At 30.2% G+C, this 14,639-nt stretch overlaps 1 protein-coding gene across 1 annotated transcript; it reads left to right on the forward strand.

Annotated features, from left to right (window-relative positions):
- Positions 1–8,368: 8,368 nt before the first annotated feature.
- On the forward strand, positions 8,369–9,988 carry LOC120069638 (1-aminocyclopropane-1-carboxylate oxidase homolog 1-like). The gene is made up of 3 exons (XM_039021420.1): positions 8,369–9,054; positions 9,127–9,448; positions 9,533–9,988. The coding sequence occupies exons 1-3, from the start codon at positions 8,495–8,497 to the stop codon at positions 9,779–9,781; spliced, it is 1,131 nt and encodes a 376-aa protein (XP_038877348.1). The 5' UTR covers positions 8,369–8,494; the 3' UTR covers positions 9,782–9,988.
- The last annotated feature ends 4,651 nt before the right edge of the window (positions 9,989–14,639 follow it).

Consider the following 14,639-nt stretch of genomic DNA (forward strand, 5'->3'; position numbering starts at 1 on the left):
CCGGTACACAATTTAGAGCTAATCGTGTACTCAATACACAATTTAAAAACCTATTTTTTGAAATACTTTCCCTCCAACCCTAATTTTGTCATTATATGTTAAAAAAAATTGAATTTCTAAAAGAAATCTCTCAATGTCAGTTCAATTTCCTTTTTTAATTTCTTAATTATTGAATTTAAATTTCTAAATCAGTTTCTTCTTCCTTTGTTCCACTTAGATATTGGTAAAAGAAAATTTTTAAAATCTCTTTAATTTATCTTTTAACTACTTTGAAATTTCCAATTCAATTTCTCCCCTTAAATTAATTTATTTAGGTTCTTAATTTTACCTTCTTCTATTCTTGAATAAACTTCTTTTCTTTTTATTAAATCCCAACAAATTTTACGTCTTTTTCCCCTTGTGACTTGGTGAAGTTCCTTCTCTTCCTTCATACTCCAACACTCAGCAATATTATAGGTGGTAAATAATTAGAAATGTAATTTGACAATAAATTCCAATACTTAATTCATCTTCCTTTACTAAATTAACACTTAGGCAATTTTCCCTCTTTCTCCAATACTCCATTACTTAATCCTAAAATTTAAGAGATTGCCCAACTAGAGTTGACCTTGACCATACGCTTTCCTTTAATTCCACACTTAGAAGAATTTCACATTTAAATCAAATTGTATCCCTAAATTCTATTTCCCCCATTTACCACTTTTCACTTAATAAGATTATTTTAGATTATTAATCCCAAAAATTGCGCCACTTAAATCAACTTTAAACCTAGGGGAAAATAACAAGGTTTAGGGTTTATAGTTTTCACTATCAAAGGTGCTCTACCATAGAATTCTATTGGAGGTATTGAGATAAGATCGATGATTGATACGTTTTTTGCTGTCTAATATGAAAAATAGGAACAAACATATATATATATATATATATAGCATATCATCTTGAGTTTTTCATTGCCAAATGTGTTATATCATAAAATTCCATAGGAAGTATTGATACGTCTGGGGCATTCCAATGCAAGATTCATTAGAATATGCTTGAAGAGATGAAAAATTGAAACAAAGAAAATATAAATAGATGACATACCTTCTTACGTTTTTCACTACCTGATGTAGCCTAAATGATAAGAGGAGAGAAATTCCAAGAACCAAGATTGTGAATCTTTTATTAGAATGAATAATGTGTTTGATACAAGAGGGAAGTCTTCCTATTTATAGAGTTTTATTACAAGTGAAGGTAAAAAGGGAATTAACCTAGAATATTATCGAATTACCCAATTAACCCCTATTCTTCTTACATCATTCTACTCCTCCAAAAAGAAAACTCGTCCTCAAGATTTAAAAAGAAAAAAATTTATGAAGTAAACAAGGAATTAAATAAACTTGATCAACAGTGTATAACCAAACCAACCTCCTACATTTTGAACAAAAATATTATGATCAAAAGGATAAATTGAAGACAAAAACTACCACCAAAAGATGAACTTCTCCATCAGTCATAAACCCAAAAAAGATGTTTCCTTCAAGCTCATTCAAAACCGTATTTAAAGGACCAATCGTTAAAAAAAAAAACCACATTCTAAAGAGAATCGTTCAAGAATCATGTTTTCTTTATCATTCGTTTCAAGTTCTTCGACAGTTTGGTGATCCATTTCCACTCTAATCAATGTGTCGTTGTTCTTGTTTGATTCTTGCTTGGTGTTCGATACTTCTCTTCCATCTTCTTCGTTAGATTTTTCTTCTTCACTTGTGACTATTTCCAAATCAACATATTCAAATTCTTGCTTCCTTCAATTTTATATTCAAGATTTTTTATTTGATAATTTTTCGACCGTGATTCCTTTGTTTTTCTTGTATATGAAATCAATCCGTTCTTGAACTCTTGCAAATGAATTGATAGTTGATCAATATGTTGAGTCATTTTTTTAATGAACGTTGCGATTGAACAACACATGCGCAACAGAAAAAATAACAGATCTAAAGTACTCTAATTAGGTTAATTTCAAAGAATAAGCATGCAATTAAATTAAGAACAAAGGGATAGAAGATATACAACCTTTGTAGTCTCAAATCTTCTTCATAACAGTTCCAATCTCCTCAAACGGTTCATAGACCACCACAAGAGTCTTTTCGATTATTCTTCGGCCTTAGAATGGGATAGTGGGATTCGGTGAGTCATTAATTTGGAGAGGAAAAGGTTAAGAATTTGTGAGAGAAAAATCGATTAAGATTTTTAAAAAAATCTCATAAAAAATCACTTGGCCAAGAAAGCTACAAATTGTAAAACTCTTCTTTTTATAGGCCATATCATACAAAACATGTAATTTTGAGTTTGATGAGAATTTGACTAAAAAATCCACTAACTCAAAGTGAGATTAGCGGGGCAAATGTCTTCAATTGAAAACAACACTTAGCAATGCATTGGATCTTTCCACTAACTTTGTCAAAGGTCAAAGTTTGACTCTCAAAGTCAAAAGTCAACATTTTGACTTTCATTGCATTTTTGACCTAGACAGCAATTTTGACTTTTATTGTAATTTTGACCAATTCTATTTAATTTCAAAATTAATTCTAATAATTAATTTTAAAATTAAATTAATATTTTAATTAATTTTAATTTAATATTAAATCCAACACTAATCCTAATCAATATGGATCCCTATTCATAATCTTTATATTTAAATCTTATTTAAATATTTTCTATTTTCTCTCTCTTTATGTTTCATTCACAATTAAACATTAGGTTCAATATATGTATATATTTAACGTTTTGCTCCAAAATAGATTCGAACACTTCAAATTCGTTCGTCACACTGTTCTAAGGTTTAGTCCGATATGAGCTAGTAGGGGGACCTCATGGATCTACAGATCATGGGCTCCAACGATTCGAGATTAACCTCTAAACTCTTTAACCCAATTAACCAACATTCATTAACTACCGAGTCACTCCACTAAAACTCAGTATTATCATTTCCCTCACTGTAGATATATTTCTTTCCACTCGATATAACCATAATTAGTAAGTCAACCCTTTAAAGGTTGTTTGTAATAACGGCTGGGTCAAAAGCTGTTTTACCCCCATCTTGCTTTTTAAGTCCCATTGATTCTCTAATGAACAACTGGTTTATGATCCAATCACTAAACTGAGTCCCTCTCGGGCCAGTGAGAGGGTGGGGCCCCTTATTCAAGGCCTAAAGTCATCACTTAAGAGAACAACCTCTCTGCTATCCCTAAAAGTAGGTAGGAGTGAATTCCGTCTTGCACCCTATGTCCCTAGTTATCTACCTGGTCTTACCCCTAAAATGGAAGGCTTATTGAGCCGGCATTGTTAAGTCAACCCTCACTTATGAAAATCTAAGGATAATCCCGAATAAACAGGAGTTCATAGTTAGCTCAAGATTAAGGTCAAGTTACCTAGGTCATCGCTTTGAGATAGTCAGTTTTAAACAGTAAACAACGTTATAAAGTAAGAGTGACTTATTTCTTGGTCCGATCTTATATAAACTTTTTGCATAGAATGCCTTCACTCGTATGTCTCCACATGAACGATTGAGAATCACATCGTTTGTACTATATACAAAGTGGACCGCATCGGATAGTGTCCCCAGGATAAGGTACCCAACCTTCTCCATATACTATAGACCGTTTATACTATTTACTCGAACTTGATCCACTTTTATGTCACTAAATAAAGTCCAAGTATTCATGTAATAGCCATCAATCTTAGTTTATTGGATTTAGATTTTTTTTCTAAAACGAAATGAGCAATTCATACATTCAATAACAACTTTATTGTATAAAACCTCAATAACATCTTTATTGATATCAAAATAAGTATATTGTTTACAAACCACGAGTTTTAGGACATAAAACTCAACATGTCGGATTTCTTTGTTTTTTTCTTTATTTCCTCCAATGCTATAGGATCAAAGTAGTCATTTTATTGGATTTTTGGATATGCCTTGATCTCATAGTGGATATAAGACTCATCCATTGATTTGCTTGAATAAACCTTTCTTGTTCGTGTTTCATAACCAAAATAATAATTTTGATTCTTGAACGTTCTCTTGGACTGTAAAAATCTATTCTTGATGATTCTTTATTATTCTTTAATATATCTAACTCTCAATCTTTATGTTGATTGCTTGAAAAATGGGTTTGATTGGATCGTTGGATCATTTTTCGATATTGTCACCTTCTTATTCCATCCAAAACTGTCTTAGAAACATCATCGAAGTCACTAACATCACTAGTATCATATTTCCAATATGAATAATGATAGGTTTTTTGAGAAAATCGAGCATGAGTGAAATTAGCATGTTGGAATTCTTCTTCTGAATCATTTGAATCAAAATTTCAGCACTATATTTTGAAGTAAATTTGATTTTCTTGCCTATACCAATCGCTTTTTTTTTTTTTTGGACGTCCTCTTTAATTGATAATAGTTCATTCTTGCAAAATCTTGATAAAATCTTCGATTTATTCTTTCTTTCTTGGAATTTCAAGGATTCTCCCTAATTAGATGTGTGTTATTTGACAACGAGCACAACTCACGAAGTTCTGTCTTATAATCGACATCGCCAAGAGTTTCTCAATTTTTCACCGGCGGCAGTCAATGTTGGCCCAAATAGATGCTCTGATACCAAATTGATGTAGTCTAAATGATAAAATGAGAGAAATCTTCTAGAATCAAGATTATGAATCTTTTATTAGAATTAATATGTTTGATAGAGGGAAATGTTCCTATTTATAGAGTTTTGTTACAAGTGGAGGTCAAAAGGGAATTAACCTAAAATGTTACCTAACTACCCAATTAACCCATATTCTTCTTACATCACTATCAAAGATGTTTTACCATAGAGTTCTATTGGAATGATTGAGATAGAACTGAGGATTGACACGATTTGCACCATCTAATATGAAAAATTATATGTATTGTAGATTTCTAGCGTAGTTATTGAGAAGAGATGCTTGAGTGAAAAGGTATATCTACTTGTGAGTTACCCTTAAATAGGTGTTGAGGACAAAACGAGAATATATCTAAATATGAAGGACAAAATGGAAAGTTAAAGATTTTTTCCAATTTTCTCCTTTTAATTTAGTAATAGATTTTGGTCACAAATTTGGTTGTATGATGACAATTTGATGAACATGTCGAGTTGAATGGTACTATTAACCATTTTCATGTGTTTCATTAAGTACTCAAAAGTTCAAAACAGGGAGAGAAGAGGAAAAAAATTAGTTCATGGTAATATCGAATGTGGACTATTGAATCGTGTATTTAAATTTTAAAATCTTATCTTATATATTTAAAATACAATTAATCATCTACCTTATACAGTATATAAATGATTAGACAAACTAACCAATAAACTAATTATTACAATAAAAAAAAACTAATTAATTATGTATTATTCTTGATAAGGACTATACATTTTTTTATAAATAAAATGTTACATTTCAAACAGAAAAAAAAAATAATAATAATAAAGCATATTTTATTGAAGCTCTTCTACATCACAAACAGATGAATCATTAATTTTTAAATAAGCCTCTTTCTTGAATTTTAAAGTTTGGTTTGAATTTCCATAAAAAAATGAAGGTTGGGTCTGGTTATTTTCCACGTCATATATGACTTTTTTTAAAAAATGTGCTTACTTTGTTTTATTTTATTAATTTTTAATTTACAGTTTTTCTTTCTCAAACAAGAAAACATCATGTTAGAGAATCTTCCTCTTTTTAAAGTTCATATATTGTTATTGATGAAACTTTAAAACTAGGTCGATTTTCTAATACTCTTCATTAGTGAGATTTTTATGCCTAAAAAAATATAATCTAATAAATTATCATCGATTAATAATTACTATTGATTCTAATATAATTATTAAATATAAAGATATTATTTAGATTCGATAAATTTCAATTAACACATTTACAATTAATAATATTTTGTTATTTGTTTTTTAATTTCAAAAATTAAACTTGTTTTTTTCAAATTTTTTAATCATGGTTTGAATTTTTTTGAAGCGCAAAAATAATTTTTTAGGCCGAATTTAAAAAACGAGAACAAGTTTTTAATTTTTTTTTTCAGTTTTCATTTTGTGACTTGATTTTTTTGAAATATTTAAAAAAATAATAAAACAATAAATTCAGAATTAGTGTTCATAAACTTAGTTTTCAAAAACTAAAAATAAAAAACAAATCAGATACCCTAAACTTTTAAATTTATGTTTATTTATATTATAAATGTTAAAATATATTTAATAAATTTCTAAAATTTTAATTTTATGTCGGATAAATTACATAAAATTTATTATAAATTTAACATGAAAATGAAAATGTGTTAATCTCGGTAGACATCAAAACATGAAAAGAAATATTCACATCACCACATGAATGTAATACCCAATGAGATGTCTAACATGCATGGAACTTGGACAAAACATAAAAAAATAAAAAGGTAATCCACGTGCTTATTTACACTATTCTAATTTGATGACCAAGTCAAACAAGCCAACTTTATTTATAATGTAATATTCTTATAAAAAAATAAATAAAACCTTTCCTCATTTTTTTTTTATTTAAAAGAAAATTCGGTTTTTTCCCCTTACATTAGTAGCCAAACTTTCCATCTTGAGCTTTTAATTTTCTTTACAAAACCAAACCTTAGGTTTCTCATTTTTAGAGATTTAGATTTAGGTATGAACAGATGAATTTGAGCACTATTTAAACTCCGTTCCATCTAATAATTATTTAGACTCTATTTCATAATTATTTTATTTTATTTTTAAGTTAAACCTATAAATACTATTTTCAACTATAAATTTGTTATCTACTTTTTTTATCAAGAATTTAAAAAAATTAAGCTTTGAAAACTAAAAAAAATAGTTTTAAAAAATTTTTCTTTTTTAGAATTTGACTCAGAATTCAAGTATTGTATTTAAAAAAGATGCAAATCGTGGTAAGAATTGAGAGAAAATAAACTTAATTTTGAAAAAAAAAAAAACGAAATGGTTATCAGACGAAGTCTAATAATTTTTAGTTTTTTAAATTAGGTGTATAAATATTGATTTCACTTTTTTTACCCAAACATTTGAGGAAACAAGAATAAAAAAGTTGAGAACTAAATTAATTAATGAAGAATTATAAAAAATAATAATAACGAAAAGAAACTGTCCAAATTAATTAATATCATTACGTAGCCATAAAAGAAAAAAAAATTAATTTAATAGGTAAAGTTTTAAATGGAATTCATATAATCGTACAAGTTTTAATTTAATCTTTGAGTTTGAGGGCTAATATTACAAAACAAATTCCAAATGAACTATTTGAAAATTATTTAAATATTGTGAAAATGGATATAGGTGAATTTGAATAATTTTATATTATCAAGCTCGAAAATTATAGAAAGAAAAAGAAAAAACTATTTAAAAGTTTTAAATTTTGAACGTTTGTTGGCACTGAATATATGGTTGTGATATTGCAATCGTTTTAAGACACGCATTCATCTCACAAATTTTGACAACCATCCTTTTCAGCACACAAGTGGTCAGATATATGTGGTTTGTTATTTCCAAGCCTCGGTTCGTACTGAACTTTGTGACATATTCTTAAAAAGGTCAAACTTATATTTATGTCACAAACTTAAACACTTTTATCTTTTCATTTATTTATTTATTAATCTCAATTAACGATAATATCAATTTTTTTAACTATTATATATCATATTTTTTTAAACAGTTGGAAGTTGAATAATTATCAATCATTTAAACACTCTATCTGAATTGGATTGAAATTATGCATTCTCTCCTTTTAAAAACCACCATTATAAGAACTCGAATTAAGTAATTTTATGATTTTTTATGTCGTCATTTTATTAAATTATTCACTAATTTTATTATTAAATATGGCAATGATAAATATAGTAGTAAGACCCAAATTATTAATAGATATAACATGATGCAAAAGAATGTGTAGATTAATCCAACTATTGAAGTCTATTAGTGATAGATTACATTTTTGATAGATCATCGATAGATTTTGCTATATTTATAATTTTTTAAAAAAATTATTAAATATTTATTTATTAACCATAACAAGTATTAACCGATGTAATTACTCTAAAATTAAACCATAAGTTTTCTTAAATAAAATAGTGAACACTCAATTTTTTAAAGTACAATAATAATTTCATGTTTCTCTCCCTTTACAAACAACCCTTCATTACTATAAAGAAAAAAACATTTTTTTAGCACTGAAAAAAAGAAATTTATGGTGTCATTTTATCATATTTATTTAATAATAAAAATGTTGGATTATAAACTAAATATCAAAATAACAATAACATTGCTAAAATGAGCTTCTTTGAATCACAATGACGACCAGTAGTGGCCCAGCCACAGTCGAGCTCTGTTGTATTGAAGAGCCATTCATTTATATAATAAACACATCGAATCGTTACTTTTCCATAAACTATTTCCACCAAAACCCAAGAGAAAATGGCTGTGTCAGCCTCCGTAGTCGACGGATTCATCCTCACTCCGCTATCTAAAGCCGACGAAAGCTACCACAGACCCACCGAACTCCAAGCTTTCGATGATACTAAAGCCGGCGTCAAGGGCTTAGTCGACGCTGGAATTAATGAAATTCCACGCATCTTTTACCAGCCACCGGAAGATTACTACTCCGACCATCTTTCCGGCGAAACCCGTTACCAAATTCCAGTGATTGACCTCGATGACGTCCACAAAAACCCACTCAAACGGAAAGACGCCATAAACAGAGTCCGAGAAGCTTCAGAGAAATTGGGTTTTTTCCAACTGATTAACCATGGGATTCCGGTGGACGTTCTCGAAGAGATGAAAGATGCAGTCAAAAGATTCAACGAACAAGACACGGAAGTGAAGAAACAATACTACACCCGCGACAACACAAAACCTTTGATTTACAACAGCAATTTCGATCTGTACAGCGCATCGACTACGAATTGGAGAGACACTGTTGGATACATAAGTGCTCCTAATCCTCCCGATCCACAAGCCTTACCCGAAATCATCAGGTAAGTTAAATAAATTTGCTGAAATTTCATGTTCTTGTACTCTGATTTGAATTTAACAGTGTGAGTTTGCAGAGATAATCTGGTGGATTACTCGAAAAGAGTGACGGAAATTGGGAAATTGTTGTTTGAATTGATGTCGGAAGCTTTGGGGCTGAAACCAAATTACTTGAACGAAATAGGCTGCAGCGAGGGGCTGGCAATTGGGTGTCATTATTACCCACCATGCCCACAGCCGAATTTAACTCTAGGCACATCCGAGCACAGTGACAATGTTTTCATCACTGTTCTGTTTCAAGACAACATCGGCGGGCTTCAGATTCGACACCAGAAAAAGTGGGTGGACGTGCCACCTGTCGCCGGAGCGTTGGTGGTCAACATTGGAGAGCTTATGCAGGCAAGTGTATGATATATAACAAGTAACAAGAATGTCTCTGTTTTTATTTGTGTAATTATTGAATTGGACTATTGGGAATTGCAGTTAATAACAAACGACAGATTCATAAGCGTGGCCCACAGAGTGTTGGCAAAGAAGGAGGGACCGAGAATTTCAGTGGCGAGCTTCTTTTCGACGCTGGCTTTTCCGAGCTCGAAAATGTATGGACCCATAAAGGAATTGTTATCGGAGGAGAATCCGGCAAAGTACAGAGAAACCACAATTAGAGATTTCCATATGCTCTATCGTGCAGATGGGCTTGGGACTTCCACTCTGCAGCGTCTCAAGCTTTGAGTGAAAAAGCTGGTGTGTAATTAATATTAAGAAATAATATAGATTTGTACAATTGAAACGAATGTACAATATCTTCTGTATCTTTCTGGTTTTGATTCGAAATGTGTGTGTTGAAAAAGCTATGAAAGCTTCAGATCTTGCCTTGTAATCTGTGTATTTATTTCATTTTGGTGTGAAATTGAGAAAATTTTCCCCACTTTCCTATCATCTCCATTTATTATTTGACGTGAGATCCACAAAATAAATAAATGAATCATTAATGGAGTATAATAGGGTTATTCAGGTTGGGGTTGCTTTGAAATTTAATTGCTGAAAAAGGGTAGGTTTGGAACTTATTTAGAGAAAAATGGAAGTTTTTTTTGTCCCCATCCAAATGCGTCCCGCATTCGGAAATATTTTTTTATTATTTTTTTCCTCGTAGGCTGCATTTAAAAAAAAATTAAATCGATCAGATGTCCAATTTCCCCACGAGGACAGGCCCCGCCCCAAACGGGACAGGGATTCCCCGACTAGGCGGGGATGGGAAAAAAAATTCCCGTGAGCTAAACGGGGCCCGTTCCCGCCCCCGGCCCCGCTTCGTTCCCCTTCTCCACCCCAATTAACTTTTACATACTTATTTAGTATAGTTATCTAATGTTATGTTATTATTATTATCATACAAATATTACATTTAAATTTCAAATTTTATTATTTTTTGGGAAAGATAATGAATATATTTAAATTGAATGTTTACATTTATATTATATTCGTGAATAATTTGATTTATATTTATTTCTTTCTACTAACAAAATTAATTAATTTTTTTATACCAAAATTTGAGTAATTTATTTTTAAATTCAAATGGTCATATAAAATTAACCATAATAAACTATGATAAAGTTAATTATTTAATTAAAATTTGCTCACATTAGTAATTTAAATTAATTGGTTTTTTTTTTGTTAAAAAAAAAGTAACGGGAAATTTTTTTTGCAGGGAACCTAATCCCCGTGAATTCCCCGCAGGGATTCCCGACTCGATCATCTTGAAGAATTTCACGGGGATGGGAATGAAATGGGGAGCAGGGACAGGGATGGGGAATGGCATCCCCGACCCCGCCCCGCCCCATGGACATCTCTAGTCAGGAACAGATGCATTCTGACATTAGCACGCGCGTCAAAGTGAGTTGTTAACTAACTCTGATGCGCGCGGTCAGAATGCGTCTGTACAGACGCGTTTGGACCAAATTTGGCGTTTTATCTTCTCTTTTCACAAATTTCATCTTCCTTTACCGATTTCATCTTCTCCTTCACAGATTTCATCCTGCTTCACCGATTTCATCCCCTCTTTCACCGAAACCTTCATTTCATCTTCCCCTTCATCACCGAAACCCTCATTTCATCTTTACCCAAAATAAAATTTCCTTCATTTCTTCCATATTCTTCACTTATTTTCAAATACCAATCATTTTCTACCTTCATTTGTTTCAGTATATATTTTTATTATTTAACTTTGAATTAAGTTTTTGATAATTTTTACTAATTTTTTTAATGTTTATTTTGTTTACAGTAAATATTATTCAAAGTTTTTTTGGTAAGTTGGAATATTTGGTAAGGTGCGAAGTTTGTTTTGGTAGTGTGCAATATTTTTCTTTTAATAAGTTGATATATTTTTTTATAGTTGGTTATCATAAGGGAGAATTACATGTGATTAACTAAAACAAATTAAAGAAACTGTAAGTATGTTAGATATATTTAATAGGTTGATATATTATCTGTTGTTGCTTTTCTAGTTGGTATTTGGTTGAAATTTAGCTATCAAAATGAGTACGTCTTATTTGGTTAAATATAATAAACTGTAAGTATGTCTTCTTATTATGCATATCAAATTATGATAATTATTTTAAAAATATAGTTTAGAATGTTCAACTATGATTTTTAAAATATTACATCATAGTCTCAAATTATTTATGTTTAAACATATAAAAAAATCATTAATAAAAAAAATTAACATTCTTAATGGAAAAAAATAAATCTAAAAATAGATTGAAAGAAAATTTTAACAAATTCTAAATATGTTCTCGATAGAAAAAAATAAATCTTTTTAAATGTAAAATTTATATTTAAATCTTTTTTTATTTTACCAAAATTTAAAATAAAAACTAAAATGAATTAATGGAAGAATTTAAAGTTAATAGCGGTATTGGATTTAAACTAAAACGTTCAATTATTTATGTTGAAACACATAAAAAAAAGTCATTAATAAAAAAATATTACATAGTAAAAATAATTTTTTTTTCATACTTTTAGTAAAAATAATCTAACACAAATTTTTAAAAATAAAAAATTGTCCTTAATTCACATTGAAATAAAATTTTAACGGAATCTAAAAATAGGTATTTAAATATGTTGTTAATGGAAAAAATAAATGTTTTTAAATGTAAAAGTTATATTTAATTTTTTTTTTCATTTTTCCATTATTAGTAGTTTTTAATGTAAAATTAAGAATATGTTTCTAATGGGAAAAAAATAGTGATATTACTTCGTTTTGTGGAGAAAAGAAAAAAAACATATAAAAAAGTTAGTTAAGAGTTTAGAAACATATAAAATAGTCATTAATAAAAATAATATAATATGTTCTTAGTGGCTATTAATGTAAAATTATTAATATGTTCCTAAGGAAAAAAAATAACATAGTAAAAAAATATCCATAATTTTGTATTGACTTTTTTTTTGTACACTGTTTTTGAGAAAACTCTACAATCAAGTCATTCAAAAGATATGTATATAGTTATTTACCATTATTTGGAATGATGTATTCATTATTGAATATTAAATGTTTGAATATTAATGTTATTGTTAGTAATATTGTGTTGTGGTAAATTTTATGATGATTAAAGAATAAATATTCATGTCAATATAAAAGAATATTTATCATTGATTTATGGTCAAATGATGATGCATGTCTTAATATTTTGTTTGTTATTAAAAAACAACATCCTTTTTATTTGTACACATTAAAAAAAATAGTAATAACACATTAATATAGTTGGCCTAATATATACTTACAAATATTATGATAAATATCATATTGCATTGGCCAAACTACGATGGACGTTGTGGAGTTTTTATGTTATATGCACGGTAACATTGTTAATGGACTAAACGGGATAATATGATAGGCAACCATCTCTTCATATAAACTGCATCGTCAAATTAACTTCAACACATTAATCGATGGATTATGTGATGCATTATCCATAAATAGATATGATGGTGGTAGAGGTAATATTTAGATATGGTAGTTATGTAGCGGGATATACTTTCTATATTCCCATCTCAGTACGAAGTGAGACTGAAATAATGGTAAGGGTTGCGTTGGTGGAAAATGTGTTGTGCAAGCAAGTTTTCTCAGCAAGATCCAAGTATAAATCCTACTGAGTTTCCAGGTAAGCCCAGGGTCGAACTCAGGGACTAAGGAAAACAATATGTGGTGGTAATTTTTAAATCATTTTGCGGTAACAAATAAATCAAGGAGTTGGTTAGTTGTTTACAGTATAAAAGTATGCGGCGAATTTGAGAAAAGAGTAATTATGCGATAGATACATTAAGTACGTGGAGGAACGGGTTGAGAAGGTCTTTAGCTAGCGTTTCCCGAGAATGCATTCAAGCTAAGGGATCATGCTACACTCATGCGACCGCAACTCATTTTCCAATGCAAATGTGATGACTCCTAATTTTAGGACGCATGCGATGAATGCGATAATGTTTATAGAGCTTATTCCTAAGTCTTTACTTCTTGCATGTGCGATGATGCAAGATGCTCACAAGGACAAGGTGACTGCATACAATCATAACCTATCTCTAGGGTACATGCAATGCGTTAATAGCAAATAGAGCTTATTCCTAAGCTTCTATCTCTTAATTATACGGTTCTAATCTGACTCTCCCGAGCCTAGATTCTAATCCGACTTTTTCAAGCCTAGATTTTATCCTTAGACTACCCTCCCGAGTATCTCTAATGGACGAATGACGTATACATAATACAAGATAATCGCATAGAATGAAGATCCCAAGTTATGCTAGCTAAGTGCTTCTCAACCCATTCGACAGATTTAGCTACTCATGCGTAATGTACAGAGAGTGAACAGATATAAAGATGCAGTTTCCATTTCTATAAATAAGTTCAGAGTACAAAATGACAATGGAAATAAGGGTAGAGAGCCTGGTAGCAATTCCTTGCTTCCCAAGGCTTTTACACTGTTATCTCTATTATGCTTAAAATATGTTCTTACTTCTGTAAGAGTCGACCCTATCTCTGGTTTCGACACTTCCCGACACTCTTCCAAGTTTACCAAAACGATCTCTCAGTATAATCTCCCTTTATTCGCTTCCGCTTCTAAATAAAAGAAAATTATGAACAAGGTTACTTCTATCTATAGGAAAAATTCTCTAAACTGAACGAACTCCTTCACTGAAGATGGTCTTTGGTATTTATAGAGCTTCGGGGTGAAAGACTTCTTCTCTCTTATGATTGCATTGATAGGATGACATTAATTCTCTATCTGATGTGCCGAATATTTGTCACAAAAAAGTTGAGTGTACTTGCTACAGTAGGTCGTTAATGGCTTGTCAACTTAATTCGGAATCGACCATCATCAGCTTTCTGTCCCATCATGATTTATTACGCTTTTCACCCAGATGCGCCAGCTCTATACGGCCATCTTCTTAAGCAAATATTGTAAGCGCAAATGATTGCATAGCCTTGCGTTAACGCAATCTCTTAATGTGCTTGGACGTTAATTTCTTTGGATCGCATTTCTACCTTGCGTCAACGCATTTTCTGCACAAAAATACATAAGTTGGCTATTGTAATGCGATG

The sequence above is a fragment of the Benincasa hispida genome, unplaced genomic scaffold (assembly GCF_009727055.1).
Source record: "Benincasa hispida cultivar B227 unplaced genomic scaffold, ASM972705v1 Contig533, whole genome shotgun sequence".
NCBI classification, from domain to species: Eukaryota; Viridiplantae; Streptophyta; class Magnoliopsida; order Cucurbitales; family Cucurbitaceae; genus Benincasa; species Benincasa hispida.

What these genes read in the sequence shown, in the direction of transcription:
- LOC120069638 (XM_039021420.1), top strand. Translation starts at nt 8,495, where the DNA reads ATGGCTGTGTCAGCCTCCGTAGTCGACGGATTCATCCTCACTCCGCTA. An exon ending in GCCTTACCCGAAATCATCAG is followed by an intron (nt 9,055 to 9,126) that starts GTAAGTTAAATA and finishes GTGAGTTTGCAG; the next exon opens with AGATAATCTGGTGGATTACT. An exon ending in ACATTGGAGAGCTTATGCAG is followed by an intron (nt 9,449 to 9,532) that starts GCAAGTGTATGA and finishes TGGGAATTGCAG; the next exon opens with TTAATAACAAACGACAGATT.